The sequence below is a fragment of the Lolium perenne genome, chromosome 4, assembly GCF_019359855.2.
Source record: "Lolium perenne isolate Kyuss_39 chromosome 4, Kyuss_2.0, whole genome shotgun sequence".
NCBI lineage: Eukaryota > Viridiplantae > Streptophyta > Magnoliopsida > Poales > Poaceae > Lolium > Lolium perenne.
In genome coordinates this window covers 146,391,972-146,419,461 of record NC_067247.2, presented here as the reverse complement: position 1 = coordinate 146,419,461, position 27,490 = coordinate 146,391,972, and the positions used below count along the sequence as shown (strand labels likewise).

At 42.7% G+C, this 27,490-nt stretch overlaps 1 protein-coding gene across 1 annotated transcript; it reads left to right on the top strand.

Moving 5' to 3' along the window:
* Positions 1 to 31: 31 nt before the first annotated feature.
* LOC127294856 (achilleol B synthase) lies at positions 32 to 26,014 on the top strand. The gene is made up of 18 exons (XM_051324754.2): positions 32 to 274; positions 2,337 to 2,522; positions 9,063 to 9,152; positions 9,240 to 9,434; positions 9,538 to 9,622; positions 10,526 to 10,692; positions 11,165 to 11,353; positions 11,441 to 11,554; positions 15,504 to 15,626; positions 15,702 to 15,821; positions 15,930 to 16,028; positions 17,207 to 17,263; positions 17,713 to 17,759; positions 17,858 to 18,001; positions 18,095 to 18,272; positions 23,934 to 24,008; positions 24,143 to 24,226; positions 25,693 to 26,014. The coding sequence occupies exons 1-18, from the start codon at positions 77 to 79 to the stop codon at positions 25,807 to 25,809; spliced, it is 2,268 nt and encodes a 755-aa protein (XP_051180714.1). The 5' UTR covers positions 32 to 76; the 3' UTR covers positions 25,810 to 26,014.
* The last annotated feature ends 1,476 nt before the right edge of the window (positions 26,015 to 27,490 follow it).

Below are 27,490 nucleotides of genomic sequence, written 5' to 3'. Positions count from 1 at the left end.
GCTGCTAACATTGCCGAAAACTGAAGAAACAGCTGTCTTCGAGCTTTGCATTGCTACCGTCAGCCGGCATTTGACAATGTGGAGGCTGAAGACTAGCGAGGGCGCTGGGCCGTGGCTGCGGTCGACCAAGGGCTTCCTCGGCAGGCAGGTGTGGGAGTTCAACCCCGACGCCGGCACGCCGGAGGAGCGCGCAGAGGTCGATAGGCTGCGTGAGGACTTTACCAAGCACCGGTTCACCAAGAAGGAGTCTCAGGATCTCCTCCTACGCTTGCAGGTATATTCTTGTTTTCGAATGCATGAAACGAGTGCCAAAAAGCTAGTTTCAGTGGGACTAAATTATACGGAAATTCAATTCGGCTCCCGGATGCGTATGCTTCCTCTATCAAAAAATCATATTTTGAAATTTTAAAAAATTTGGACAAAATCTTTTACATGTACATCTCCATAATATACGTGCGTTCGTCAAATTTCACGAAAAACCAATATTTTGTGTGGTCTATATAAAAAAGAGGAAGTTTATCTTGTGAAAAGCATTATTTTTAGCATTGAATTTTGTCTTTTTTACACACATTACATGATAAGTCGTTTTTTTATGAAACGACTTTGTGAGCACGTAGCACGTGAAGATGTACGTGCAAACTTTTAGTTTCAATTTTTTTTAAAATTTAAAATATATGTAAGATGCATTTCGAAATATAGGAAGCATATGCACCCATGTTCAAAACACCGCTCCCCTAAATTATACTACTAATTAAAAATACATATAAACCCGGTAAGGTAATATGTATGTATGCAGTGGCGGACGTAGAGCTAAAGTAACCCGCTGTCACTATAAAAAAACCACGCATAATTCTCTCCTCGAACTAGAGTGTAACAGACTATGAAAGAATGCAGTTTTTACGCTTGTCCTGTGAGTCTGTGACCCCTTTCTGGGTCCTGGCCTAAGCTGGGTACGCCCTTGTATGTGTGTGATAACATAGAGATCTTTATTTATATTATTTATGTAGTCAAAAGGATCCTAATGGATCGGGATAAAAGCCTGTGTCCTCTAGCTGGTTTCGGGACGACGTGGTTAGGCTATTTGTTCCGGTTCTAAACTGGGCCAAGACAAAAGGCATGGACGAAAGCCCATTTTTTCTACTAGTGTGTGATGATAACATTTTATGTTAGCATTTGTCTGTCTTCTTTATAATTACATGCCTCATCATATTTTTGCACTATGGGTAGTTTGAGTGCCAGAGATTAGTGATCACCAATACCAAAGATTACACGTGGCAGGCTATTTCCCGAATGGACACAGCTCCTCTAGCGTAAGTCACCTTGCGTTGGATCGCTGACGAGCACGTCCCAACTGGTACATCGAAGGACCCAATCATTCCAAAATATATAAAATAAACTAAAAAAATTCCTTGGTATGATAATATGATTAATATGTAAATACAGCTGTACCGAGCTTAGCTTTGGCAGTATTTCTATCAAGTATGCAAATCATAATGAAGTTTTGCACACCAACACAAATATAAAATTAAGTTGAGGTTAATTAAGGCCTCCTTTGACTTGGAGAAACAATATATGAGCTTTGGAGGATCTAGATACTAAACGATATCTTACTTTGAATATATCCGACATAATGGATATTTTTTTCAGTCCAATTCCAAAAAAAAGTTCTATGATGGCTGTATTCCACTAAGTATAGCCAAAGGTAAGGAATTCTTTAATCTAGAGATGCCGCTTAGAATTAAAACTTATCTTTGGATATTTAAACTTTTTGATAGAAAAAATAAATTATTTATGTCGTATTATGTACTTGTGTAATGTAGTATTCTACTAACTTGATTTAAGTTGACAAAAAATGCATGGAAATGTATTTTTTATTCTGTTTCATTTATCCATATTTTTACATGTTATATTAACTATAATATTTTAAAAAATTGCTTTGAAGTTACCAAAAAATTTAGAATGCATTTGTAACATGAAATTGAGGGAGTAACGGTTATATTGCTCTCAAGTTTGCATATATTTTTTACATACGAGCTGTACCAAACACATAGCGCACCAAACATGTTTTTAATAATTAATATTATATGTCTCAACTTTAATTTTTTTGGTTTGAAGTCAGAACAAAAAATTATAATGCATTGTATCATGGAAATGAGGGAGTAACTATTACATTGCTCTCAAATTTGTATTTTTTTTATGCATGAGCAATACCGATCACATAGCGCACCAAACATGATTTTTGGTTATTAATATTATACAATAATACCTCTATGTCAATTTTTTCACATTGTTCATCACCCACTATAAAATACTGACAACTCACCATTTTATGTCAGTATGCAAAACTAAACCATCCTTCGGTGGAAGTTCCAATCATGAAGCTTGAAAACAGTACGGAACTAACGGAGGAGATTATATCTGTTCCATTGCGGCGGGCTCTAAATCAGTGGTCTACTCTACAAGCGCATGATGGGCATTGGCCCGGCGAATACACTGGCATTATGTTTATTATGCCTGTTATGGTAAGTATTTCATTTAAATAATATGAACTAGAAATTTTTCCATAAAGAAAGTTTTATTGATCTTATCATATATTTTAAGTGATTCATCCGTACAAAATATTGTCCACTTGCGCAGAGTGTATGGCCAAAATGAACAAGTCATGTATATTTTTAAATGTTTTACAATTACTTTGTAAACTTAATAATATAAAAAATGTCTACAATAAAATTCTAGCATCCATTACATTTTTCAGAACTCTCATGAATATTATTTTTGAACCCAAGAATATTTTTTGAACAAGATATATCATACTTTCCTTTTGAAACCATGAATATTTTTTAACATGAACGTTTTTTTAAATCCAGGAACATACTTTGTCGTACCATAGAAAATTTCTTTGATATGTGAACATGCTTTTTATCGAACCCGTGAAGTCTTCTAAAATACAAACATATTTTTTTGAGATAAATGAGTATTTTAAATGTTCACGCCTCTTGAAAATTTGTTCATGTAACGATAATAAGATAAGAAAGTTAGAAATTAAAATTAAAAGGAACCGATGAAGCATTTTTCAACTCGCATGAACATTGTTTGTATCCTCGAACATTTTATGGATGTGGGAATGTACTTTTATCAATTATAATATTATAATTTTTCTTTTCATTAGGAAAAAATTAGTCGACACAACAATTTGCTTTTCATTAGGAAAAAGTTTACTATCACCTAGGGGATCGGGCGTTCCCATTTCCCACCTTGTTTGCCACTGACACACGTTACTTGCGTGGAAACAAAAAAGAGCCCACTAGCCCCGTAGGCCACGCCGTGTTCCCCACCATGCAAATGTTAGAGAGAATTCCTTATATGACACTACTTCTAAATATGATTCCTTATTTGACACTCCAATTTTTTCTCTTCCCAACATGACACCAAGTGTAATTTTTTTGCCTTATCCAAAATACCCCTAGACTAAATTAAATATGCAGAATATGATGACACGATGGCATTGCCTTGTAACGTTATTTACCATGTAACCGAACCTTCCTAGTCTAGAGCGGTAGCCATACGTGCTCCACAGTTAAGCCCATGATTATCTCCCCATTCACCGCAATTCTTGTGATTAATTAGGCAGCATTGGCTCTCGTCTGCTTCATCTATCCGCACGTGTACCTGCAATCGGAAAAGAAATTAACGTGGCGACAAATTATTCTGGTGATTAATGTCGATCAATGCATGCCCCATTTACTAGGCCTGGATTGGGTATCTCGTGGGCATGCAAAACAGAAAGGAGCTTTTTACTTGGACCTCCTCCGACTATTGGCATGGCATAATTAATTGCCCTGAGGAAAGTGGAAAGAAGATAATTACTGAGCGTTCTATGGACTTTCATCACGATTTTACCTTGGTCGTGCTGCTCCTTTTCCCAAAAATATGAGAAGCCCAAAAGATTGGTCACGTTATGCACCAGGGGCAAAAGGGTCTTTTCAGGTCCCTAACTGACACCGTTAGTACTCAAAATGCACTAGAGTGTCATATAAGGCAAAACATTTACACTTGGTGTCATATAGGGAAGAGAAAAAATTTGAGTGTCAAATAAGGAATCATATTTAGAAGTAGTGTCATATAAGGAATTCTCTCCGAATGTTATCGTCTTTGATCGTCTTCCACCTCCTCTCTTCCTCATCCACGTTTTCCACCGTCGCATCGTTCTAGGAAGCCACCATCGCATCCCCTAGAACTTGGCGAATCCACCACACTCCACCATGATTTCGCTGCGGCGCTATACCATGATGCCCCCACTGCGCGTCGTGCCCTAGCAGCCTCTGCCGTTGCGCCGCAGTAGGACCACGACACGCCCCTGGATCCTGACGTCGCACCGTGGAGAGAGACGCTGCCGGCCCCGTGGAGAGCACTCCAGATGGAACAGGCATGGGGCTCCGCTTGTCGCATTCTTGGTGATCCCAGGGGAGGTCGCCGGTGTTCTCTGGGTCTAGTACAGTCGTCCTTCACCGCGCGTCAAGCTCATGGTCGTCCACAACCTTGTCATCAGTCATTGGTGGGCAAATGTGCTGTCAAGCTAGTGCTACAAGGCTTTTTGTTGTCGCTGATGCTGCAAACATTTTTTATGTCTGCTACCAACCCTCGCCACTGGTGCTACAAAGGGCAGTAAGCACTACTACAAGGTCCCGTCACTGGACATTTGGTGGTTTTTTTTTTCCTCCAACCGTTATATGTTTTCGCACCACGCGGCTTGTGAATTTGTATCATAGTAATCAAGTTTTTGCTACATCCGTTCTTGAATTTGGATGATAGGAATTTTTTTGCTTTAATCATTCTACTGTTTTGCTACAATAACATATATTTTTTACTTCAGTTGTTTTGTGGTTTTGCTAGAATGGTGCAAAAAAAATTCCATGATATCTTCGATGAGCATCTCCAGTGAAGTCAGTTTGGTTACAGTAGCAAAAAAATCTACGGCGATGTTTTTTACAAGGTCCATACTAACATATCATTTATCAAAAAAGCTAAAATAAAGCTAGGGGATCATCGTCCCAAGTACTTGAACTTAAAGCCTGAATTTTTTTAGCTAGTTCTTGCGCTACCAAATTTTCCTCCCGTGGACAGTACTCATACGACACTTTTGAAAAAACCAATGCAAGAATATTGCAATGGAAGAAGATCGCAGCTGCAACATTTGCTAAGAACCCTCCATTTTTCATCGTCTTCACCAGTGTTTTGTTATCCAGCTGAACGATAAAACTATTGGATCCCATCTGTTGAGCCAACCAAAGACCCTCCCGAAAAGCATAAGCTTTAGTTATCTCGAAGAGTATAGTCTTCAGCACTCATATGCTCACATCATCAACAATAAAAGGCAGATCCTTGTTTTGGGCATCAATAAAGTTACCTAGACAGTCTTTGGTGATAGCACCAACACTGCCCCGGCCCTCGTCATCACTACATGTGGCATCTACATTGATTTTCACCTTCCCCTCAGGTGGCCAAGTCCACTTCTCTTCTCTTCCCTGAATGGGACTTTTTCTAGCTCTCTAGTAATTTGTAGCCAAGGCTCCAATCGACAAAGTTGCTCCCTCCGGTGTTTGGATGTCTTCGCCATGGACCAGCCCGCGATGTCCGCACCAAATGAACCACGATCTTGTCAGAACTATCTCCGGCAATCCAACTCCACCAAGTTGATCCCAATGTCCCTTAGAGCAAATAATCCTTGCCCCGTCCAAACTAGTGGCTTAAAAAATCACTGATTGCACTCCCAGCTTTTCCAAATCATATTGGCCCTTGGACAGGTGGAAAGAGTATGCATATCATCTTGATATTCCATACGGAAAACATGACACACCCAAACATGGCATAAGACCATGGAAATCTTTCCATCCAAAGATTTTGATTTTTGCAGGTATATTCAATTTCTATAGCTTTTTTCCATACAAGGCTGATCTGGATATTTCTACCCCTATAGCTCTTCTCTCTCTTCGGGCAAATCTATTGAAATATGCTGATTTTACTCATTATTTGCGAAAGGCCATGCAATAAAATCTTCCATACCTTCAAGATAAATTGGTATCTCTATTATTCTATTCATATCAACATCTTAAAAGAGTGATCGAAGTAATTCTCTTCATTCCAAGTTGCAGTCCGAGGTCAATGAGCTCTAGAACTTTGCTCAGGACAATTTTACCCTGAGGTGTTGCCATCATGCGTGTAGGAATCCTGGGGATCCACGCTTCTTCCCATATGCCAACTTGTGTCTCATCACCACTCCGCCATATATAGACCCAAATTTTTACTGAAACTCGTAAAATGTTCAGACTTTGAAATGAGGAATTTCAAAATTTCTTGAAATTTGAAAGTTGTTCAAAATATTCAGATTCAAAAATTTGTTGAAAATAGAAAAACGCTCGGATTCAAAAGTTGGTCCTCATTAAAAAAAAGATGTAAAACTTCTGAAATTTGAAATTGTTTGAAATGTTTAGAGTCCAAAAAAATAGGAAGAAAAAACCAAATAAGAGAAAAGTTGTTGGGCCTGCATAACACCCCCCACCAGGGGTATTCGGCATGTGGTAACTGCCAACCAGGTTGCCATTCATGACCTCCGCTTCGCCTAAGCCAAGAATGTCCGATGATAAATTGCAGGTTCAAGTCTGGCCCAACCTGCGAGCTAGAAAAAGGTCTAAGCCCAACTCAAATAGAAGAAAGAAAAGAGCCTCCCAAATATCATGGCTAAATATAAAGTCCAACCAACCTAACCTGCCATGTAAGATACAATGAGGCCCAAGCCAAGACCATTGGGAATGCCTAGTAGGACGGGGGCAGGATTATTGGGTCAGGATGCCCATTGCCTGTCCTACACGGAGGAGTGGTGGCTCATGGAGGCAGGGGAGCTCCTACACGCCGCTTCAAGCGGCTCCCGCAAATAGCACCCATATATGACACCTTCTATGAGTTTACTATGTTGTTTCGTTGTTTTTTATCGTTTTTTTTTTCAAAATATGAATATATTTAAAATTAAACATATTTCAAAATTTAAGCTTTTTTAGAATCTCAACTTTTACAAATCTAAACTTTTCTAAAATTTTGAACAGTTTCAAAATTGAATATTTTTCAAACCTTGTTTTTTAAAATTGTACTAGTACTTTTTTTTACAACGTGAACATTTTCAAGAAAAATAGATATTTTGTAATCTGAATTTTTTTCGAATATGAACACTTTTAAAATTAAAATTTTACTGAAATTTTTGAAAATCCAAACAGAAAAAACCGAAAGAGAAAGTAAAGTAGAAAACCACAAAAACTGACTTAAAACAAAGAAAAACGCAAGTAAATGAGAGTTTTCGTGAAGATAGGGAACCGAAATGGTAGCCGAACCGAGCTAACCTTGCTGATGTAGACAGGACCACAGATTAGCCCAATTAAAAATAATAATCAAAAATTAAGGAGGTTGTCTTACACCAGGGGCGAAGCCAGGCCCTTTTTTGGGGTCAGCTGACCCCGATGGATTGCTACAAAATCAGTGTTAAAACATTGTTCTAGAGCCTAATTAACACAAGCAATGCACTGGCTGACCCCAATGGATTTTCTGCTGGCTTCGCCCCTGTCTTACACCACCCCAGGATGCCAGCGCTCCACCGGTCTTGCAGGTACACGCGCTACTGCATTCTTCAGGTTCAGCCACTTCTCTATCCCTGCCAGTCTTGCGTGCCAGAGACATTGGATTCTCTATGTTCTTCGACTCCCTTGCATCGTCCCTAGCTTGCCACATATATATATCATTATGGAAGACCATGAAAGCTGATCTGCATCACTTTTCCCAAGCCAGTCAAGCATCCAACCTATCAATTTCACATGAGACGTTTGCTGTTTTAGTGATTCAGCAAACTCGGTACCCGTCAGATCATGTAGGGCATTCCATGCTATGGCTGAATGAAGGCATGACAAAAAAACGGTGTAGCCAAGCTCTCCTCCCCGTCGTACATCAGACAGACCACGCTGTTTTTTTTTTTTTTGAGGGGACCACGCTGTCTTTTATCTTCCTATGTTTGATCTCGTTCCTAACCGTCAGGCCATTTTCGATCAGTCTCCACATGTGCACCTTCACCTTATTTGGTACTTGGGTATCTCAAAGAGCCAACCAGTTTTTATGATCATCACAGTTTCTCGAGGATTCAGCAACACCTGCAGCCATCCTTTTCCGCTGGATAGCAAGATGATAGGCTTACTTTACTGAGAAAAGACCATTCTTTGTAAAGTTTCAAGCTAGATAATCGACTGTCGTTCCCTTGGCCAGATGCCATGGCTGATATATTTTGTCCCAACCTCCTCCGTTAGGGTATACAAATTCTGAGATTCTCTCCGGGCGTTTCTCCTGCTACGCCCCAGTGGTCATTGTGCACCTGTTCTCAGGATCCACTTATCATCAGCAACAGAGCCTTATTAAAGGACTCAAAATCTCTAAAGCCGAGGTTGCCCTCTTCTTTTCTTCTACACACCCGATCCCAGCTAACCTAGTGGACTTTTGGCTGGCCATTCACATCTCCCCACGAAAACTGAGAATTGACCTTTGTCAAAAAAAAACTGAGAATTGATGGACCTGAGCTTCTTACAGAGCATTTTTGGAAATTTGAAACAACTCATGTTGCACGCTGGCACAGCCTGCAAGACAAATTTTATTAGCACACCTTTACCAGCCTTCAGCAGCCCTGGCCTTTGTAGCCTTGTACCTTTCCCCATTATCTCTCCCTAGTGTGCTTAACAGATCCCTCCTTCGATTTATTAACAACCATGGGCAGTCCCAGGTACTTTTCAGAGAGAGACTCGGATGCAATTTTAACAATAGTCTTCAAGCCCTCTTTGACCCCAGACGGGCAGCCTGGGCCGAATTTTTTTGAAGACTTTGATAAGTTAACCCTTTATCCAGAACTAATTTCATAGTCATAAAGAATGTCCTTCGACGTTTGCATACTTTCGTCAGTAGAATCAAGGAAAACCACACTAGCTGACAGTGAACTTGGCTGTACTAATTCTGTTCTATTGTAATTTATCTTGTAGGTACTCTCGCTGTATGTTACTGGATCACTTGACAATGTCATATCATCTGAACATCGACGCGAGATATGCCGGTACATTTACAACCATCAGGCAAGGAGATTCCAAGATATAACTTATGTTTTTCTCAAGTGAATTAACCCCGTGATTTCATTTCATCTAACATAACAATATACGCAGAATGTGGATGGTGGTTGGGGATTGCATGTTTTGGGTCAAAGCACCATGTTTGTAACATGCTTAAATTATACAGCCTTACGACTTCTTGGAGAGAAGCTAGGCGGTGATGATGATGTGTTGAACAAAGGGCGTGCTTGGATTTTATCTCATGGAAGTGCAACTGCAGTACCACAGTGGGGAAAGATATTTCTCTCGGTCAGAGAACATGTCCAAAAAACAACATTATTTAGCATGCATTAGTTACTCCAAAGTGGAATATTGACTAAACTAACTAACCTATTGTTGTCTGCAATCACAGATAATTGGTGCTTACCATTGGTCAGGGAACAATCCAATTAATCCTGAATTGTGGTTGGTTCCACATTTTCTTCCAATTCATCCAGGTACTTGTTTTTTAAATTGACGCACAAGGTCTATAACTTCTTATTTTGTAGGTGATTCTTTTAATAACTATAAAAATGAACGTGCAATCACGTATGCATTTTTATTAGCATTCAGTATAATCATTATTTGCATAACATTTCTTTATTAGTTCCAGACTGTGTCACTCGGTCAAAAAGTATTTTGATTACAATACTGGCAATTTATTGGAAATAAAAATATCTAATAGTTGCGATATTGGAACAGCCTTGTGTGCTTACACTCGATTATTTAGAGAAAAAAATCATTACCTTAAACAACTACTCCCTCTATTTCACAATACTAGGTGTTGTTTTAGATATTGGCATGGTCCAAAAGAACATCTTTAGGAAAGTATACCATGAAAGCCAAATTCATTACAATTAATGAGATTATTTATCTCTTCTTAGTAAAAAATAATTAGTGAAGTATTAAAATCCGAATTACAAAAAGTTGGCATTCTATGCGATTAATAACCACAAAATAAGGATAGTGGAAGAAGTGAAACACCAACAGTTAGGTCACTCTCTTAAATTCAATGATTTGAAGAAAAAAGTCACCATCCTAAAAAATTACTCCCTCCTTTAAAAAATAGAGATGATTTTTCGATATTGGCAAGGTGTAGTTACATCTTCAGAAAAAATACACTATAGTGAGATTGTTTGTATCTGAATCAAAATAATAACGCAGATATTAAAAATCAAAGTTACAATGCTCGACATTCTACGCGGAAAATGAAGGATAAGAGCTACATATAGTTCCAACTAATTTTTCTTTGTTGAAATCCACTCATGAAACCCTTCAGTGAGATCAGTCAACGGAGTTGTCCTAGATAATTAATCTTTGTTATATATAATTTCGTATTACATAAGCTTTGTTCTCGATAGGACGATTTTGGTGCTTTGGCCGATGTGTATATATGTCAATGGCATATCTCTATGGAAAGAAATTTGTTGGGCCCATCACTCCAACTATATTGGCATTACGAGAGGAGCTCTATAACATGCCATACGAGAATATTGACTGGGAGAAGGCGCGTGATTCTTGTGCCAAGGTATTTTACTATCTTACGTTCAATATCTCTGTTAATTCAGTATATTGGTATCTGGCCTGTATCCAAAAGGTTCATGTTTTATACGACTAACTGGATAAGGAGAATAAAAAATATCAATTCTTTAGGAGAAACATGAGATATTGCGCGAATCCTAAGAAAAAGTAAAAGTGACCCTTCTTTAAGCAAGTCCGGCAGAAACATATTTAACTATGTTTTTGTGCTACAAATTTTGCATGAGAACAAGCCAAGTGTCCTACAAACATGATTGTTTAGAGGATTCGTGGAGTAGTGATGATATAATGTTGCTAGTGCACTTCAAAATATATTGATCTTTCCGCATTAGGAAAAGATTATATCTTACCTGACAAAGGGGGGAAACATTTTGCAGTAACTTCCTCTCCCTAATATGCTGCTAAAAATTAAATAGGTAGATTTCTGAAGTTCATCGACTTTTCTTCTGTTTTTTTTACAGGAAGACCTTCGTTATCCTCGCTCGCGGTTGCTAGATGGTGTGTTTTTTTGCCTTAACAAGTTTGTGGAGCCAATACTGAATAGCTGGCCGGCAAACAAACTAAGAGAAAGATCTTTGACTAAACTTATGGAACATATCCACTATAATGATGAAACAACTGAATATATTGCCATCTGTCCTGTTGACAAGGTAAATGTGTAAGTTACACTTATGTTTTCCCAACAAGGAAACAACCTAAATTGTTTCAAACTTTTTTGACATACTTTCGGTTGCTAGGCACTGAATATGATCTGCTGCTGGGTAGAAAATCCAAATTCAGATGCATTGAAGCGACATCTTCCAAGGGTATATGATTATTTATGGATTGCAGAAGATGGTATGACGGCTAAGGTACTGATTACCATGTGTATGTGAATTGCTGGGCGTTGATGTGGATTATACTTTTTTTAGGGGAACAGTAATGAACTCCTATTATACATATAATGGATGAGATAACATAATACAGGTGTGTAGTAAAAACAACTAAATACAAGGACAAAAATATGATAGAGATAAGCTATGCAAGTTGGACTCTTTCCAGAAACTAATCGAGGGGCACAAAGGCCCGTACGTTTTGAATGAAATCTTTTTCCAGACCTCTAATTTTGAAAGGGCTCATCCTTTTTCATCAAAGTTTGCTTCGAGTAACTTGAACAAAAATCATGTACATGTTCCTTTAGGACTTCAGAAATCGCTTTTCTTCTTGCATGGATCCAATGCCTCCAAATATAGGTATTCCAAGGGATGTATAGATCGAGCATGTCCTCATGACCCTTAGACCTCTAGTATTCATGTGGCCATCCAATTGAATCCATAAAAAGATCTTTTGCACCATCATATTTTGTTGGACAAGACCCACTGGTAGATATACCAGAGAATGCCATATGATCACGACCCAGGAGTTCCAAGGTCATGATTATAAGCCAAAACCAATCCGCTATGCAATTTCTAGGAGTGTAGGAAGTCCTCAGAAGAGAAGGGAAGGTGAAAAACATGAGATACGTCATCTAAATCAAACAAGTTAAAGTGAAGTATGCTCCTTCCAAAAAGAGGGGCAAGTATGTTTTCCATCCTTGGAAAATAACAGTTGAGGATTGTCTACCTAGAGCATCTCCAGCCGCGTCCCCCAAAGCTTCCCCCAAACCACGCCGGATTGAGCGTTTGGGGGACGTGTTTCGTTCGTGCCGCCTTTGGGGGACGTCGCTCCCCAGTCGCGTCCCCCAAACAAAAATTCGGAAATTTTAAACTTAACGAGATTCGACTAAGATTCGTCCAAACTTACATAGATTCGAACGAAATTTGACTAAATTTAAACTAAACCTAATCTAGAACCACTTGCGGCGGCCGGAGGCGTCGTAGTACTGCTGGAAGTTGTACATGTCGTCGATGACGACCTCCTGCTTGACGCGCTCGCCGACAGGCTCGTCGACGGGCTCGTCCTTCACCGCGCCGCTTGGTCCTGCCTCGCCGTCGTCGGTGAGGTCCACCAGCGGCTTGCCGGAGTCGCGGATGGACAAGGCGATCGCCGCGTCGAGGTCGCCCCTCCAGGCGTCCTTGTCGTTCATGGACGCCAAGAACGCCGCCCGCAGACCTGGGCAGTCCTCGGGGTCGTCGCTGCTGGCGATGAGCCGCTGCTGCCGCTCATACTCCGCCAGCAGCGCCGCCTGCGACGCTTCCTCCGGCTCCTCCTTCACCTCCGGCTTCGGGATGAGGAGGGCGCCGCCGCGCCTCCCTTGCTGCCGCCGGCTGCCGCTGCCGCTGCAACCACGCCTCGTGTTGACGGGCGTTGCCGGCTCCTCCTTCACCTCCCGTTTGGGAACGGTGTACGGCGCCGACCGGTAAGACGAGGACGGCGTCGATCGCGCCGGTCCTGAGGAAAAAGAGTGTGAGGAGGACGAGTACGTCGTCCTCCTCGGCTGCCATTGAGGAGACGGCGGCGGCGACGACGGCATCTCCAGCCTTGGAGCGCCGTTGCGGATGCCGCGGATGACGTTGTCGAGGGTGCGCCCCGAAACGCCCCAGAACAGGGCGCGACCGTCCTTGTTCCAGCTGTTGGGGCCGCCGACGAGGTTCTCGGTGCTGTGCATCTCGACGTCGTACTTCGCCTTGAAGTACGTGGCCCACCAGGCGTCGTTGTCCTTGGCCACCCACGTTGGATCCAACCGCTCTGCGGGGGTGAGTTGAGCCCGCCGGGCCTTGATGGCGTCCCTCCATTGATCCGTGTCCGGCTTCGGCGGCGGCGGGATGCCAATGCCGTTCACGGCCATCTTCCAGCCGCCGCTGCTTGGCAGCCGCATGTCCGGCGGGACTGGATACCGGGCGTGGTACAGCGCCCACGCCTGTGCCACGGTGAGGCTGCCGCGGCCGAAGCCGTTCGCCGCGGCGATCTTGCGGGAGGACGAGGTCGACATTTTTTGGAGCGGAGAGGAGAAGATCTGGGTGGCGGCGGCGACGATAAGGATTGTGATGAGCGGCGAGAACTGCAGGGCATCTTAAAACAGCGGCGGCAGCGGGTGGTTGCACGCAATAACTCCGGCGCGGACGGCCACGCGGCCATGCACGACGAGACGCGTCCCTGCGTCGCCTGGGAAAACAGGGACGCCATTAACGTCGCTTGACCAAAGGTAGGCGACGGGGTTTTAGCCTTCCGTGCCGCTGACGGGTCGGTCCCGCCACTCCCCGCCTCGCTTTTCGTTGTGTCCGGCGTGCCCGGTGCGTCCCCTGTGGGACGGGGACGGGCTCGGGACGCCGGACACCGTATGGGGGCGCGCCAGACAAAAATGGGCTTTGGGGGACGCGGCTGGAACGGTTTTCTTGTCCGGCGCGCCCCAAATCCCTTTGGGGGACGCTTTGGGGGACGCGACTGGAGATGCTCCTAGACAAGAGAACCAGGGCAACAATCACCCAAAGAATAACGATCTTGTAGTGTCTAGTATCTTAGTGTGGTAACCATGTGACAACATGAACTACTAGGTAAATCTCGCCATGTAAGGTGTTCTCAGGAGTGAGAAAAAAATAAAAACACAACTTATGCTATTAAAATATTACTTCTAATTAATTCTCCCACACAAAAAAAGATTACTTCTAATCAACACATCATCAATAGTCTACAAGAGGAGGCATGTGAGACATAACCGCTTGGAATAAGTGGAATCATTGAAAGATAGGGCTAGATGGCATTGCTAAAATCAGATAATGTACATACAATCTGAACAAATTATCTACTCCCTCCAGTCCATATATTAATGGACTCCACTTTATCTAGATTCGTATGTATCTAGCTAAGTTTTTAGACTAGATGCATGTATATCTAAATAAAGTTGAGTCCATTAATATGAACCGGAGGGAATAGTGAAAAAGCACCTAGTACACATATTGTGGGCAGTATATGTCCAAGCGCCTACGTCTCACAGTAGAAGGGCCTTAACCTTTGTCTGGGACTAGCATTCGCAACGCCGTGCCATCTACCAGCATGTGTGCAACCCCATGCTATAGCAAGTTTGGTGCCGTCCGACTTATGTTGCCTCCATCGAACCCTGTCCTCATTGGTTCCCTCACGTTCGAGCCACATGCTTGTGTTAAGATGACCGACAATGTTTCTTGATCACTTGCACTTGGTTGTACACATATGATGCAGTGTACTCATGATTTTAATTCGATCGCACTTTGTGCATAACTCATGACAGACAAATGTTTGGCTAGCATGTACTCCTGGTAATGGTAACATATGATCAATAGGGTGCCTGGTCAACATGATTTGAATTATATAAAAAATTGGTACATTTTCTTGACCGTTTTGTTTAGGATAAATAAATGGATCTGATTATTGGGTATGTACCCAAAATATTGAAGTTTCCAGTCACATTCAAATGTTTTATAAGGTTTATATTAATCCACACATACAATTTTGTTCTTCTAGAAAATGATAAACTGTATCTAATGACAGAAATAGTTTAAGAACAGCCCTTAATTGAGAGGGATGGCGCACAAACACAGTTAGCACTCATCCACATACATATTAGGTTATATGTACCTGAAAATAGATCCAAAAAAACAAAAATAATGATAAATTTGAAGTTTTGTTCAATTTATTTTGTAGTGGTTTGCAAAATTATGTTTACCTTTTTTTTTTGGAGGAAACACTGATGTCTCAACTACAGTACATATTTACCACTGTTCCATGTCGATACTTTAATATCATTAGTTGGAAGGTCTTATTGCGGACGTAGTGTTTTTCTAAAATACCAATGTATTCAGAGACAAAATTGAGTAAAAGTTAGTTCGACTCTGCTGAAAACAGTTAATGGATGGCTCCCAAAGCTGGGAGACAGCATTCATAATTCAAACATTTCTTTCAACTGATCTAATTGATGAGTTCAGCCCAACAATTGCAAAGGCTCACAAGTTTATGAAAAAATCACAGGTATGTTGTGCTCTGTATTTATTATGATAATATATTTTTAGAAAAACTAACATGCTCTTTTATTTAACTTTGAAGATCCTTGAAAACCATCCAAATTATGAAAGTTTTTATCGCCATAGATCAAAAGGTTCGTGGACTCTTTCAACCGTAGATGCCGGTTGGTCCGTGTCTGATTGTACTGCAGAAGCTCTTAAGGTTAATTTATGACCTTTGATACAGTAATGTTGCATAAAGTGCAACAGAAGCTAACCATAATTTTTCTGGATTATTAAACTCTAAATTACATGATGTTATTTCTTTTAGGCATTGTTGTTGTTGTCAAAGATTTCCCCTGACCTTGTTGGCCACCCAATAGAAGAAGAAAGGTTGTATGATGGCATTGATTGCCTACTTTCTTTCATGGTATGATCCTTTGAACTAAGTAAATTAACATTAGCTTAGTTTCCTAAATTTTTTGCAACCGTGTTCTATAATAATGAATGTATGTTTATTAACCGATAATTTTGTACAGAAAACTACTACAGTAATTTCTTCTAGTCTTGTAGTTACATAGTCCTCATCTTCCCCTTCACTTAGAACATAATCCAGCTACCCTAACCCAAGCCTCTAGCTGCCAACTCTATCTTCCCCATGCGCACCAGTGAGCTCTTCGCCCGCTGATACGGCCTTCCGGCAGTGGTGGTAACATGTACTGCCCCCCCTCTGCAACCGTAACACCAGTCCCATGAGTCTATGACGCCACACACTAAAGCACCGTCACATCCCACCACCAGCCATAGGGCCCATGGTGGCTAACCTGCCTCCCCACGAGACAGCTATCGATCACAAGAATCCCTCTAGTGACAAAGTTGGATGAAACACTGAGCCTCATTGAACTCACCATAACCACAGTTTCATGTAAAGTTGACAAACCGTAGCACAAGCACGAAAAATCAGATCAGAGGGTCAGAAAGTGGATTAATATGGAAACTTCAGTTCACAGATGTTTAGCAAATACATAAAATGTAACAATTAATAAATATCAAACAAAGTTTTTTTCGAGAAAACGCAAAAGAGCTTTTGTGTTTCATTTCATTGAATAGGTTGAAGGTTTGGTGTTACAAGCCTCCAAGGAGGAAAACAGAAAAAAAAACACACATCCATCTATCAGTGGACTTTCCATGCCTGAGGTAGAGCTACTATGAGGCCGCGTGCGCCAGCTTTAGCCCATAAGACTGTTTCATCCTTAATTCTTGTGATGAGGTTTTCCACGGAGGGCTGGGAGCCAACGAATACTCACTTTTTGTGTTGCTTCCAAATCATTCAGGGAGTGAACTAACCAAACTATTTTTTCAAGGAATTCAAAAACTTTTAAATTTTCCTTATAATTGTAATTGAGTTTCTTAAAAAATTTGAATTCGCACCTTGCAATAAAAAGAAAATTTGATTTTTACCAAAACCATTGTTGTTTGATACCTCAAATCTTTGTCCAACGTCATGGTAAAAGAAGGAAAAAACCATTATTGACTCCTTTACTATGGTGCAAAGGTCATCTTATTGATTGCAGCTTTTTCTTTCCATTTGTTTTTATGGTGATGAAGAATAAAGATGGTTCCTTTTCTGCATATGAATGCCAAAGAACAAGCTCTTGGTTAGAGGTAAGCAACTATATATTGTACTTTTATCAACTGAATAAAGATTAATTATAGATGGTTGTATGTTTCGTCATATATTAGAGGATAAAATAAGGAACAGTGCCACATTGACTAATTCTGGCGCAAAGGCCCATATCATAATATTATCAAACAAAATATCACCATTTACTGCAAAAGAAATTTTAACTTTTGAAATAAGAAAAGAAAAGAGATATTTTTATTTTTTTACCATTTTCCTTGACTACCTCTTACAATATCTTCAGAATGCACTCATAATTTTTTCATGGTTATCGATTTTTACATTTTTCCTCCACATGCATGCACACCCTTCTGTGTTTTTCATTTTACCAACAATATCCTAATAGTGTGGAAATTTTTCTGCCATCCCCTATACATCGTACACACTATCACTACATATGCATCGAGACTAACTTTAGTTTTTTATATCCTAGATTCTCAATCCATGCGAGATTTTTCACAACGTTTTCGTCGATCATCCGTAAGAAATCTAAATACCATCTTACTTGAAAAGTACAATTACTTATATTTTCCTATTAACTTAAGAGAACTGACTCATGGAACAAAACCAATTGGTAGATCTGTTGAATGCACATCATCAGTGCTTGATTCTCTAGTATTGTTTAAAGGGCTTTATCCACATTACCGCAGCCAAGAGATAGGACATTGTATAAGAAATGCTGCTATGTTTATTGAGAACAAACAACGGAAAGATGGTTCGTGGTAAGCAACATTAAGTCATCTACTGTATGAAAATTACTTCTAATTACTGACTTCAGAATTAAAATTTCCCATTATGTATCATTTATCTTGCAGGTATGGCACTTGGGGTATTTGTTTTACTTATGGAACCTTTTTTGCGGTAAAAGGATTAGTTGCTGCTGGAAGAACTTTTGAAAATTGTTTGTCCATCAGGAAAGCATGCAGGTTTCTATTGTCACACCAACAAACTACCGGTGGATGGGGGGAAAGTCATCTTTCTGTTGAAAATGAGGTGATAAAAAAACATTAGTTATTTTAATTTTAGTGACAAAATGTATTCCTTTTTTTATAATTGCCAATCTTGTTCTGCTTGCTTAGGTCTATGTCGCGTTCATCTTTTCTCTCGCCTTCTTGTTTCCACCTTGCGTCTTGGATCAGGAGAAGAGTGAGAAGTATATACATACCAACGCAAAGAAATGGTGTCATGCGTACCATATAATCCATGCGGCCCCACCCTACCCTAAACTTTGTTTTTGAGACTAACCCTGCCCTAAACTGCCGCTGTTGCCACTGCACATATCCACTCCAGAGGCCCAGACCCTATGGCACGTCTTGTTAGACTGTAAGAACATCCCAGCCGTTGGGCTCCCCGGGTCGAAATCCAGAGCTATTTAGGGTCGAATGGATGTAATTTTTGGCTTAGGGAGCCTATTTTTCCAGCGGCGCGCCCAGGATGGATGAATTTTTTTGATAAATAACGGCGAATTTGGATAAAACAAGGAGAAATTCGTTTAAAAATAAGCGAAATTTAAAGATATTTAACATACGTAGATGAGTTCATACATATATAGGCCGAATTCGTACATATATTTGAATTCGTCACTCGAGTTCCCGGCGGTCGGCGCTGCCGGCGGCATCCCCAGGGGGGAAGTTGTCGGCCTCAATGTGCGCGAGCACACGGGCGAGCGTGCAGCCCGGCGCACCCCACCAGCGGCGGTGGCCGGCGGCATTGTTACGCGCTCGAGGAGGGGGAGGACCGTCGTACGTTGCGAGTTCCCGTTCGTGCCGGAAACGGAAGAACTCGTTCCAGGCGTCGTAGTTGTCGGCGCGGTACCGCTCCTCCGCGCGCTGCTCCTCGGAGAGGGTGACCAGCACAGTGTCGATAGCGGCGTCGAGCTCGTCGCCTCCCACCGGAAGCGGTGGGATCGGGACTCCCCCCGCGCTCAAGCGCCATCCTCCGGGCACGCGGAAGTCCGGCGGCGCCGAGTAGCTCGCCACGTGCAGGAGTCCCACCTCCCACTGGTGCAGGGAACGACAGCCGAAGCCGTTGTTCGCCGCGCCGTGGCCCGCAATTGCTCGCTGGTGGAGGTGGATTAGGGAGAGAAGACATGGCTGGGGAGAGGAGGAAGACAGCGGTGGTGAATGCGGCGAGACGCGGTAGGTTAAATAGAGGGAGCCGCGCGTGAATCCGAGGCGACGCCGCGTGGAAGCTACGTGTTCGGCGAAGTCTGACCGGTGGCAGGCTTTTGAAGCACGCGGAAGACGATTGGCCTCTGTCGCCGACAAGTAGGGGCCACCATCCGCGCGGGATGTTTTCTCGATGTTTCCCGCGCTTTCGTTTCGTCCGGAGTCCCCGATCGCTCCCCGGGGGGGCGGGGATGGCATGGGCTCGTCGGACGGATGAAAGCCCAAATTCGGACGAAAACGAGGATTCGGGGGCGCGGCTGGGCGTTTTCGTTCATCCGGATGAAAATAAGGGTTCTTGGGGGCTTTCCGAGGACACGGCTGGAGATGCTCTAAAGGCTTTTTGCTAGGCCCAGGCTGGGTTGTTCAATTAAAAGTGCATGTAGGGCCTATAAACACGGAGGAGTGCCATCAAAACGTAATAAGGATCTAATGGTACCTATAAACATATATAGAAAGTTCAGATGTTATAAATGCTCAATTAAAAATGCCACGTTGATTAAGTTAACGATCAATTAAAAGTATATCTTGTGTTACGTTGGTTAAGTTAACGATTTAGAAGTACGTGTAGGACCTGTAAACGAGACGGGGGGTAATATATGGATGGTACGGCCAGAATAATGCTATTACGGCCCTTTGTTTATCTTCATCACGTTAGGATGTTTTTTATGAACACAGAGGAGTGCTATCAGATATGGAATGTATCCTTGTAAAAAAAAAATGCTACTCAAAGCCTTCTATTGAGTACATGGCTTCAGTTGAGAACTTTATCTCATATTTAATACACTAAAGCCTTTTATTCAGCAGCGGAAAGATAAATCGCCATAGTAGCCCATCTTAGCCCCCAGGCGAGTCAACAGATTGTCCTCAAAGCCTTCTTCTTAATCTTCTCCTATCTGAACCAATATCAAACAACATGTACCATGTGCACATTACGTAATCAGCTGCCCCTCTATGAAAGCCTAACCAAACTAAATGGGAAGGCCACTAACTGACCGGCCAAGGGGTTTACTTTGTTGAAATGTACTATTTAAACCATCTTTGTAAAGACATGAGCAGTTTGGCTCAGAAGGGGTTATAGTACTAACAGTTTTGAAGCATATAACGGGTATTTATTGTGATGATGCAAACTTGTGCCAATAAACAGACAGTATTAACACAAATATGATATTTGCCATAGTTGCAATACATGGGAATCCTTGTAATGAATTTTGCATCTTCGAGAACCCTGAAGTGGAATCTCAGACCACAACAGGAATAAACATCATCAAGGCAGCAATGAGATCCAGCGATGAAGCTACACAAAGAAATCTCCGGCCGATCTGAAAGTCTTTAACCAACTGAACCTTGAGACCCTTGTACTCATCCTCAATGAGTGCCTATTCTCGTTTCCATTCTTACTAGCATGCAACACCTACCCCAAAGGAAGATTACATAGTTGAGCTTGAACATGAAAAGTATCACGTTACTGCATGGCAATATGAAAACAATAATGAAGAAATGGATGTTACATCGGTTGCAGAATAAAAGACAAATCGCGGTTTGTACGTTGGCACTTAGAGCATCCCCACTCGTCTCTCCGACTTGGCCCCCGAGCACCGTTTTTCTCATCCGGACGGTGAATTTCGGCCCAGTCGCGCCCCCTATTTCTCGTTTTTCTCCGGATTTGGGCCTAAATACATCCGGCGAGCCCACGCCATCCCCGGTCCCCCGAGGCGCGCTCGGGGACTCCGGACGAAGCGAAAGCGCGCGAAACACCGAGATTTCTCTCCCGCGCTTTCGCTTCGGCTTCCGCGCGAGAGATGGACCTGGCCGGTCAGCGACAGACGATCGTCTTCCGCGCGGAGTAAAGGCTGCCGCCGGTCAGCTCGCCGCGAACGCGTAGCATCCACGCGGCAATAAATCGCCGGCTTCTGGCTCGCCTAAATACCCCGCTCGCCGCGACGCGTCGCACCACTCTTCCTCTTCCTCTTCCTCTTCCTCTTCCTTCCCTCGACCCTCGACGAGATCCATGGCCTACAACGACGAAGACGGCGCGGCCAACAACGGGTTTCCCCGTCGGTCGCTCCACGCGTGGGAGGGGCACCTCCTCCACCAGGCGGGGTACCCCTGCCTGCCGGACACGAGGCCTCCCGGCGCCCGAGGGACGCTTCCTCGAAGCCGCCATCGAGGAGGTCCGACTAACGTTGTCGGACCAGGACCGCGCCGAGCCGCGCTACCACCCCGACAACCTGACGGCGTGGAACTCCTTCTTCCTTCGCCGGTGGGAGCAGGAGCTCGCCTCCTACGACGGCCTGCCGCCTCCGCCTCCGCCTCCGCGCAACAACGCCGCCGGACGCAAGCGGTGGTGGAGCGTGCTGGGCCGGACGCTCGAGGCCGTCCTCGAGCACATCGAGGGCGGAAACTTCCCCATTCTGACGATGCCCCCACTGTCGAGGGCATCGGCCAGTCGCCGCAGGGGAAGCTGGCAGCCACGGCGCATGGCTGCCAGTTCCTCGTCGTCCGGTTCGGCGGCGAGGTCGATCTCCAGGTCGGCCCATCCTTGGCGCCGGTGAAAAAGGAGTCGTCTTCCCCGCCGAGCAACCGCGCGCGCGGCGGCGGGATCGTCATCCGTGAGCCCTCGACGGCATAAGGACGGCGCCGCCCCAAGCGCGAACCCGACACCTCCGGCGAGCGGAAGCGCAAGCCAGCGAAGGTGAAGGTGGAGGAGGCCGAAAGCGCCGAGGACGCCGCCATCCTCGAGGCCGTCATGGCGAGGTCCCTCCAGGACCTCGTCCCCGCCGAGAACTCCATGCCACTCGACCAGGCCTGCGCCTGGTCGAGGGAGCAGTGGGAGAAGGAGGAGGCGGAGCGGCAGGCGAGGCTCCTCGAGGACGTCGCTCGCTATCGCCAGCCTGCGACTCCTCCATCCGGCGTCGCCGTCCCCGTCATTGACCTCGAAGCCTCCGACGACGCCTCCAACGACGACTGGTACAAGCCATCTCTATCCTCGCCTCGCACCAGTGGCTGGTGGGAAGACTCCGGTCAAGGCAGCAGCTAGGCCGCGCCGCCGCAGTTTGAGGACGACGGCTCCGACGATGATGGCGGCGACGGCGACGGCGACTACACGGTGTTCTACCGCCATTTCGGCATGTAGAGCGCCGTGTTTTAATATTTAGAGTTGTATTCCCTAGCCGAATTAGAAATATAGTCGAATTCGGAACTTCGCCCTCTATATAGTAAATATCATTAAAGTTAGTTTAAATTCAATCGTTTTTTGCCGTATTTCATCAAGTTTACGATTTTTAAAATTAAATCAACGGCTACGACTGGGATCGCGGCTGGGAAACTGGCCCTCCCCACGCCATTTTTTCGTCCAATCCGGACGAAATTAACCCCGGATTTCGGCGTGGGGAGGCCCAACGAGTGGAGATGCTCTTAGTCAGACATGAATGCCAATTAATAGCAACTTTAATCATTTGATATGCTACAGGAAAATTATTAGTATGGAGTTGTGTATAGGATCATACTAGTACCATCCTAAAAGTTGAATGAATAGTCTTACTACGGAAGGATGCAAGAATTATTTTTTAAGAAATTACATCACGTTCCAAAAGCATATAGAGCTGAATAAGTACATCAATTCAGTTTTTTGGAATGTAGGATTCCCAATTTCATTTCATAAAAAAATTATGCATTGAGTCAGTTCGAGTCAGCATTCCCAAGCCCTCAAGTTTGTGTGGCGGTGTCCAGCGACGACCCGAGGTGCCATCTGGCGCTGTATTGAGGTGACTTATGTTGCGCCACCACACCTCCGTTGATGTTCTGCAAGTAGTAACCACTCTTACGGTGAATGCATGTCTTCAATGCCACACGGACAGTGTGCCTTGTGCGAAACTGGAATCAAAGGAAGCTGTGTTGAGCTGCGAAAGGGCAACTTCCCGATTTGGAAGAATGGGCCTTGGGGAGCAAAAGCACAAGAGCTGAGATGAATAATTGGCCAGCTGGACCATTTTACAATCCCCGTCAAGATGTATACAGAGCACTATTCCTTCCTAGTTCTACTTAAAAGTAGTAGTACCAAAATAAGATGAATGAAAAACAACCAATTATAGGATAACTTTAAGTGGAAATATCAAACTTCATTTTTAGGGCTTCAAATCAAGGATAGCTGTTTCTATTCCCTTTGTTTGATTCCAATCTACAAAATTGAAATATAATGTCGCAATAGTAGGCGTAGTGGGAGTGTTTTGGGAGTTTACTGGCTTGTTGTTCGCAGCAATGTTCGGTACCTTGTAAATCTGTTTCTCTTCTTCTATAAAGATCTGGTATGCTATTTTGGCGTAGCCTCGAAAAGGAATTGAAATATAATGTATATTGACACTCACAATGCTGATACCTCATACAACTAGGAAGGAAGTGTTGTAGCAACTGATGTAAGTTTAAGTTGACACCTTGGGTTTGTACGGGAATCTAAATTTATTATATTTTGTACTCAAAACTTTGACAGGGTTATATTGACAGCGGCACTGCTCATGCAGTCAACACTTCTTGGGCGATGTTAGCTTTAATGCATGCTGGACAGGTTTGTTTATTTTTCCTTTGAAATGCATTATTAAGGTGCTGCTTTTACGAAATACTTCCATACAGCATGTTATTTTTTTTTTACCAATTACACTATCTGATTGAGGAGTTCATTTAAATGGACATGCTCGCCAGTTTGAAATGGACCCAGTACCACTAGATCGTGCCGCAAAGCTACTGATCAACATGCAGCTAGACACCGGCGAGTTTCCCCAACAGGTACATTGAGAATCTTGTTTACTCTTGTTAAAAAAAAACAATCTTGTTTACTGAAGGCATGTTCTCATTCTAGTTGAGATCTGTTACGAGATTGCAAAAGCATCTATCTAAAGTTGAGCTATATACTAAAAATGGACTATAATGGTGAAAAGATAGTGTCGGAGGGTAATCTGGTGGCCGCTCATCTTGGTGGGACCAAATTACATTTGTATTTATCAAAGAACTGAGCGTCTGAGCCAAGAGACACCAAAATTAGATCAACCCTAGACACCGAACTCGTTGCATGGAAAGTCTAATTAAAAAACATGATGCATGCTACTGAGTGTTTTTCTTCCATGCCCTCTCTTTTCTTCCGCGCAACATACATGCCTCATGTGCCTCCTCGTTTCTCTCATTTTCATGCATGCATACAAGTACAAAAGTATTTTTTGGTATACATACTCTATTTTTTTTGTTTCTCTATGTATTTGTTTTGTTGATATAGACAATACAGTATACGTTTAGAAATGGATTGTGGCATGCACAAACAAATTTCATATTATTAATTTTTTATTTTAGATTTAGTTGTTAATAAATCAATAAAATACACAAATTCACACAGCCTATATGCAAATCTAAAATGAAGAGAGAGGACTTTCAGAGCAGGTGCTTGGTGTGCACCCGTATCCAGGCTGTCTATACTGCATCAAGATCCGTGCTAGTTCTTTTTGTTCCACACTCAAACAACTTCTCTTTTTTGTATCTACACATTTTTTGAACTCTAAAATTTGCAAATAACTTAAACATAATAATTAGAATGTGGGAAAAATATTTCGGATTGTTTATGTCATTATCTATATATTTTTTTCAAGCATTTATTTTGAATTTTTTTTAAAAAAAAGAAAATTGAAATTGCAAAAAAATCCAAACTATTTTCCCCCATTATACTTGTTATTTTTAGTGACTTGCAAAAAATCAAATCAAAATATTATATAATTTGAGAGATATGAAAAATACAAATCAGAAAAGGTGAATGTGCGCAGAGCACAAAACGTGCTCTATTCAAGTTTTCCCTAAAATGAAACAATAAGTCCTATTCATTTTGAATGAATTCAGTCTGAACAGTTTTTTAACAGCAATATGAAGTAGGTCATTTGTTTGTAGAGGAATTTTTTATAAGATCCGTCCATTTTTTTATGAACAGATTATATAGGTGGTAGATACATTGCTATTTTTGTTCCACAAAAATAGTACCAAGTCTATACAGTTCTTGAGAGCATGTTGAAGACGATATTTAGATGCTTCACGAACCAATGCAATGTGTAATATCTATTTTCTACCACCAAAGGATTAATTTCTCAAAGGATCCAAACTTGTAATATCACTGCGCTTTTGGAGCAATGGCCCTATGTTGTCGTCTAAATTGAAAAGGCTCTGATATTTTAACAAATTAATCACCCATGCTTATGTTTTCCTTTTGATGATAGGAACATATCGGAAGTGCCAGCACCGATCACGTTTTTAACTATGCCAACTATCGCAACTTGTTCCCTGTTTTGGCTCTTGGAGAGTTACGTCGCCGAATGAATGCATATAGAAGTTGATGGGTGCGTAGCATTACGCGTGATTACTGTACTTCAACAATGCAGATGCCTACGATAATCCTGTAAAATAAAAACCTTTGCTTATGGGAGGGATTTGTTTCTAATAATGCAGTTATTGTTTAACAATTTGTTATTATGTCATTATGTGGCATGAAAGAATTGAATATCGTTGATATTGGTTGTATGTGTGTACTCCCTTGGTTAATAATAATAATAATGTACTATGTTCCATGTTTATAGAAAAAATTGTTTAACGTCTACGGTCTACCACATCAATAACTATGGGATGGAACTATGGTGCATCTAGTGAAGCAAGTTTGGTCTATAGATGTTGGCCATTTTTTTCTACAAACTTGGTCGAACTGACTCATGACAAAGCTAAAACATCTTACATTTTGAAATGGATGGATTGGCTACTCACTCATTCAGCAAGACTGGGTACACCCACCACCTCCTTAGCACACTACGACATGCATGAATAGGAGAAACGAAGACTAAATCTCTAGTCATGCATTTGATGTCATCTGCAAAGGAGCCTGTTCTAGATAGATGTCTAGTAGGAGGATTCACCTTCAGAACAAGTGTCAGGCAATCATGCCGCACGACCTTTTTCTCGTATCCCTCCTCTTGAGCCAAGGCTATCGCACATGAAGGGCAAGTGCTTCAGCCACCTCGACCTGGTGAAGTAATGGCAGGTAATGAACTAATGACTGACGACAAGCCAACAAACACCGGCCAACAGGTTGGTATTATTTTGGAAAAACACGCTCCTGCTCTAAACATGCTCCTGCGCCACTGAATGCCGACAGCGATTGCCACTTCCACCGCACCATATCCCTTCCGCGCCATTGATATCTTCCTCTCACCTAACGCCCCCGATGGAGGACTAAGATTTGGGGTTCTTAGTGCGGAGACTGTGGGCGGGGGGGGGGGGGGGGGGGGGAGGTGCAGAGACATGTCGAGGAGGAGATGGCGCAGAGACACATCAAGAAGGAGAGGGTGAAGGGTTTATGGCAACATCAAAATCTACAACACAAGATCATCATCCTACTGGCAAGGCTGGCATCTCCAGAGGAACTAGAGACCATGTCGAAGCCATGGGGATGGCGCACGGAGGTGACCAGGGAAACTCTAGATAGGAGGAAAATCCTTCCAGGCCATGAGTGTGGCATCCTCTTCATGAATCACGAGATGGTGAGTCACATTCGGTAGTACGGTGATGCGCATAAACTACCATCAAAGATTTATCGATGGAATTTTTTTTGAAAATAATACGGTAGGGGAAGCCCCTACAATGATTTTGTTTTTAAATAATAAGAACCCAAATTCGCGTCCCTGGGAACTTGAACCTGGTTAGCTGGGTTGTACATCCACTCCCTTAACCAAGTGAGCTTGACTCACTTCTTTGATTACGAGGCATGATTTGAGGAAGGTTATCGTGGTAGTGGAGACGAGATTTCTGTGGATGGGGAGGCAATTCAGATTGGAGGTTCCTTTGAGAACGCCCATCATTCGGCGAGAATTCCGCCGACACCAGGGTAGTGGGATCGTGCTCCGCTGCAAAGATCTGGTGAGCAGGGAATTCTTGGCATGTTTCAGGGGACTCGGGTCACTCAAGCCAACGAACCTAACAAAGGTATGTACCATGACACTAGTGCGCAGATGCAACTTGGCACTAGAA